The sequence below is a fragment of the Nicotiana tabacum genome, chromosome 24, assembly GCF_000715075.1.
Source record: "Nicotiana tabacum cultivar K326 chromosome 24, ASM71507v2, whole genome shotgun sequence".
In the NCBI taxonomy this organism is placed as follows: Eukaryota; Viridiplantae; Streptophyta; class Magnoliopsida; order Solanales; family Solanaceae; genus Nicotiana; species Nicotiana tabacum.
In genome coordinates this window covers 99,697,856-99,703,181 of record NC_134103.1, presented here as the reverse complement: position 1 = coordinate 99,703,181, position 5,326 = coordinate 99,697,856, and the positions used below count along the sequence as shown (strand labels likewise).

General features: G+C 35.6%; 1 protein-coding gene across 2 annotated transcripts; it reads right to left on the bottom strand.

Moving 5' to 3' along the window:
* Positions 1-252: 252 nt before the first annotated feature.
* LOC107815300 (protein WVD2-like 4) lies at positions 253-4,449 on the bottom strand. 2 transcript variants are annotated; one of them, XM_016640861.2, is made up of 8 exons: positions 4,290-4,449; positions 2,802-3,354; positions 2,652-2,704; positions 2,464-2,544; positions 2,279-2,348; positions 2,118-2,189; positions 1,916-2,023; positions 253-932 (listed from the first exon to the last, which is right to left on the bottom strand). In XM_016640861.2, exons 2-8 carry the CDS (start codon positions 3,339-3,341, stop codon positions 516-518), a joined length of 1,341 nt encoding a protein of 446 aa, XP_016496347.1. In that variant the 5' UTR covers positions 3,342-3,354; positions 4,290-4,449; the 3' UTR covers positions 253-515. The 2 variants fall into 2 exon arrangements, with proteins under 2 accessions (XP_016496347.1, XP_075104147.1); XM_075248046.1 differs by lacking the exon at positions 4,290-4,449 and adding an exon at positions 3,842-3,966.
* Between the last annotated feature and the right edge of the window lie 877 nt (positions 4,450-5,326).

Here is a 5,326-nt window from a genome sequence, read left to right as displayed (position 1 = left end):
CAAGTGCATTTTACCCTATATATAAAGTATAATTTTTCGACGAAGGGTGATCAACTTTAACCACCCTTGGCCACACGTAGCTTCGCCCCTGCTCCTAACAACACCTAATAACATTACTTACACTGAGATTTGACGCTTGATTGGAGTATGTACCACAAATAACAACAGCTATAATGAATCCTGGAACCAGGAGAACAAATTGTGCATTCAGTAAAACCAGATATAAAAGTTCAGAAATGATACATTGAAAGAAAAGCAAATGAGGTGTGGAATCTAGCTTTGACAATGAAGAAGTTTAACACATGAAAGACACAACTGAAAGAGCATAAAAATTTTCCAGAATGATACACCATTGCACTGAAATATTTGAAAAGAATAAAACAGCTAAGAACCAACATGTACAACTTGTAACCGCGACATACACACCATATTCACAACTCAACAAAGCACCAAAGTTTCCAGAGAACAAAAAGGCCTACAAATAAATACAGGAGAAGAGAGCTTCAGTAAGTTCCTTAACCTTCAACACTGACTTCAGCTTGTATGACGACCGGATTTGACGGACATGCCACACTGTCTTCCACTGAATTCATTTCAGACTTAGGGGCAGAGTTTGGTTGAATATACATTTCTTCTGTTTTCTCATCTGAACCCTTTGCTTCAGTAGGTTTTAATTTTGTTTCTGCAGGTTTTCCTTTAGTGGTCGAGATTTTTGGAGATTGAGAGGTAGTCTGCGAATTCTTCACTGGCTTTTTGATTTCAACAGGCTTCCCTTTTGACGCAACGGTATCTTTACTGGCCCTGGGTGACTTAGTCTGTTCCTTGATCACTTTTGGACTGAAAGACGACCCTCCACTTTCAGAGCCATTAGTTGCGGATGTGGAGTTCTTATTTCTTCCAAGCTTAGGAGATATGGCACGTGTTGTTGGTATCTATACAATTTAGCAAAACTTAAGCATCTAATGCAAAAATAGCAAGTGAATACCCCAACATCAATTAAAGCTAACAAGAAGGAGAATATGAATTGAATAAGACAGAAGTGGCCTAAGAACAAACAATTGAAAACAAAAGCTGGGCTAATTCTAAATGTAGATGATGATGACAAATTCTATTAGATGCGTTCTTCTTATACAAGATTCATTTAAATACCTTGACAAGATTCATTACTGGCTAAGGTGTATCAGCAGTTTTTTAAAAACACGCATCAATAGTTATCCCTTTTGTTTGCTGTCCAAGTCCAGCACTATTTCAAGGTTTTAAAAGCTAAGATTCACAAGCACATGCTCTATTTTCCACAAGTTGTTACATGCGTCATAGACACTTGCAAGTTAAAAATATTTTTCTCTATCTCACGTGCATATTGTGCTACAGAACAACGACTTTGAGTTTCAAACTTGAAGCATTTTGTAACCAAAAAAATCAATAAAAACTCCTTTCCTTGTCTAACAAAGTTATGAGTTTCAAAGATAAATTACCCGTGAGTCGCAAAACAAATCAATAAGAAATCCTCTCCTTCTCTTTTTATCTAGCACAATAGTTCGGCCAGTTGCAGATCCATGTAAAGTAAATGGGGTTCAACCGAACCCCGGTCATAGGGAAATTACACTATGTAAATAGGGTAAAAAATATTATTTTTAGTTGTATGTAAGCCGCTGAATCCCCTTGACATGAAGAAAAATTCAAGTATAGTAGTAAAGGGGGTTCAAAAGTTGCTTTAGGTCATAGGTTTAAATCAACTGTGATATCCTAGAATTTTTCTGAACCCCCTGTATAAATTTCTGGTTCCGCCACCGAGTACGGCTTACTACTTTAAAGGGAAATTAAGTGACAGCTTTGTCACATTGGGAGAACATTATTACACAATGCTAGAGGAGCTGAAATCTATCTCAATGTTGCACCAAAATGAATATCTTACCTTCTTCAGTTCAACTTTAGGAGGGGGTTCCTTGTAGAAGTTGGGCATTGGTGTAGCTTTAAATGTCAAGCTCTTCCTAAATTGCTTTACCTCTTCCTCTTGGTTTTCCTGAATCAAATCCCAAATCCACACAGAAATGAACTTAGATCAGACAAATTCAGTACAAATTCAGCAATGAAAAATCAATATTGTTTGAACTAACCTTCGATTTTGCTATCAAGTTATTCTTTTCCTCTTCTCTTGCCTGTATCCTCTCTTCCATCTTTGCCAAGAACTGACGAATAAAGAATCTGAGCTCTAATATTTTGAACATAAGATAATAAGGACATAATAGTCATAGGAAACAAAGGCTAGACTGCAAACCTCCTTTCGCTTTTCTGCACGTTCTTCCAACCTGAAGGAAAATCCACCAGTACTGGTACGAGTGGTATTGCTGATTTAAAAAAAAAAAATTAGTTAAAGCCTAATTGAGGACAATGATAAACCGGACAAATGGAAACAAGAAAGTAATTAAGCAACAACAACATAGACTAAGATAAGAGCAGTACGAGGAAGTAGCAGAACGAGCATCCTCATCGTCTTTAAGAGGCGATGTAGCTTTAGTGGGTTTTGTGTTTTCATCATTTAATCTGCAAATACAAACATATAGTGCAACTATCAGAACAATCGTTGGCAATGAAATAAAATGAGATGGAAACCAACTTATGAACAAATGCAAGTGGCAAAATTCACTTACACTTCAGGTGTAGCTTTCTTTGCAATTTTACTGACTGAAACAGACTTTGCAGACTAAATGCATAAACAGCAAACACAAATGTGTGAGACATGGATTCCATAAAACTTAAAAAGAAGGGAAAGGCGAAAGATCATGAGGGCCTCAGATTACCAGAGATTGACGAAGACTCGGGACAGATCCTACAGTTGTTCTTCTGCTGGTTATACCACCTCCAGTTGCACCCTTGGTAGCCGGATTTAAACGAGAAGCTGATGAGACTGTTCCATTCGAATGTGAAGGTTCATGTGTTACTCCATTTGGTATCCAAGGTTTAACATCAGATTTCTTTGTATGAACGTCGATGCTCTTCCTTGTTAGGTCAGAACTGCCTCCTCTTGCAGGGAAGGACAAACTTTTACTCATACTTCCCTTTTTCGAACGAGTCAATGCAGATGAACCTTGTACACTAGCCTGATCCTTAGCCGTTTTATTGCTCTTTATAGTACCGCCAATTGAAACCTTGCGTTGATTTGATGCTTTACTTTTCGGAACATTCTCAGACAATTCAGTTGGTGTCTCATCAGCCTTATTTTTGCCAGTTTCATTATCATGCCCTTCCTCACTAATGTTCTCTTTCTTCACATCCACATTTTCTTCCTCAGCCACAACAATCTTTTCCACTTCTACCGGAACCCCACTTTCGGACTCCATATACCAACAATATCTAAAGCAAAACAAAGATAAATACTCATTTGGTTTCAATCTATAATTGGTAAACTAATATACACAATCCTAAATTTCAATCTATAAAGGGACCTTCACAAATTTAGTATTTTTTTTTTTGGATGACCGAGAAATCTGTCTAGGGTCAACCCTTAGGACCACATGCAGCCCTTGAAACTCAGGGATAATGAGACCGCCCCTCTACCCTTCTCCACCTAAATAACATGCTTAGTCCGCTTGCGATTGAAGTCACTTTCTTTCGAAAAAACACAAATCTTTAAAGAAACGACAAAAAACATAAATGATGGGAAGAGAAAGAAACTCAGAACTCCATTTTCAGTTCTTGATCTCAAATCAAAAAAAAAAAAAAAAAACCTTAAACAGTAAGACCATTGACACTTCTATTCAAGAAATAAACTCATGAACTAAACAGAGATAAAAGGTACTTTTAACAAAAATACTTCTGTGTAGCATAAATCAGCACCAACCTCTTCAAATACAGTTTTCAGTTCTTGATCTCAGATAAACAGAATATTAGTCAGTAAGACCCTTAACACTACTTTAGTGATAATTCATGAATAACTAAACAGAGAATATAAGGTAACAACATCCTACTTCACAGGATCAAGGATTTGAACTTTTATAGGTTCGAGATTTTATCACAGCTTTCAAATACTCGATTCTAATTTAGTCGCCAAAGCTACTGGATTTGGATTGGACGAACCCATAACTAATGCACAAGAGGACGAACCCATGTCCTCTTGTGCTGCTTCATAGTAGCACAATCAATACCAACCTTTTCAACAACAGGTCTCAATACAGAAAATTAACAAAGAAAATTAACAAAGAACGAATACTACTGTTTTGAAAACCAGCACTCTTATAATTCAGAGAAATGTAAGAACTACTATGTGAGAGTTTAGAGTAAAAGAGTACCTTTTTGTCTAGGGTCTCGGGAGATGATTTGTGGCAAAGTATGCTTTAGCAATTATGTCTCTCTAGAAATCAAATGCTGCTATGGAATGAAAAACTGTGTTAGAAATACTGGAAACAGAGAGGAGAGAGAGAAATAATGGTTTAAGGGATGAATTATGGGTTTCATTCTGCTGGTAAAATAAGGAAATGACCAAAGTAACCTTTCTTGGAAAAGGGGGGGGGGGGGGGGGTGAGTAGATGAGTGAAAAATTATTAAGAGAGATGTGCTAAACTTGAACGTGAAAATAAGTAGTAATTATGTACTTGTATATAAGTATTACTAATTGATATAAACCGTTGGTGTGTTTGATAAAAAAGTTATTGATAAAGGTCACTCATAAAAATGGCAAAACTTGTTTTTAAAACCATTTTATGATCAACTTGAGCAGTGGCGGAGCTACGTTGAAGTAACCCTTCGTCGGAAAATTATACTATTTTGTTAGATAAATTTTTTATTTTATGTATATTTATCGTACGTCGAATTCTCTTGACTTTTCGATGTATCTAATTATTTGTATTTATGACACTCCTTGATGAAAATTCTGGATCCGCTACTGAACTTGAGTATACCTTAATTATTCAACATGGCACCTACTTCCCAACATCACAAATAACAAAAAATATTCATTTTATTTTGGAGAAACAAGATAATAAACCATCATTTATTTATGCCTTTATTAACAGCTTTTGTTTCCATCAATAAAACTTCGCAATAATTTTTGCCCAAAGATAGCATGTGGAGAACACGTCGGTGATAATTTACATGCCATGTCTAAATGAGTATCAACAATTTTAAAATATCAAAAACAATTATTAGCTAATGAATATTCTTCAGTATGGTACTTTAATAATAGACTAATTATTAGCTTATTCTATAATTTAGTTCATTTGTAATTAAACATTGTCATCATCCAAAAATAAGGCTCTATTGCTACATTAGTACTATTATATTTTATTATTTTTCTTTTAAAAATAGTTCCTATAATATCTGTCCATAT

Coding starts and splice junctions, on each gene's coding strand:
- LOC107815300 (XM_016640861.2), bottom strand. CDS start 3,341: ATGGAGTCCGAAAGTGGGGTTCCGGTAGAAGTGGAAAAGATTGTTGTG. Junction 2,705..2,801: donor CGAGTCTTCGTCAATCTCTG/GTAATCTGAGGC, acceptor TTATGCATTTAG/TCTGCAAAGTCTGTTTCAGT. Junction 2,545..2,651: donor AAGAAAGCTACACCTGAAGT/GTAAGTGAATTT, acceptor TTGTATTTGCAG/ATTAAATGATGAAAACACAA.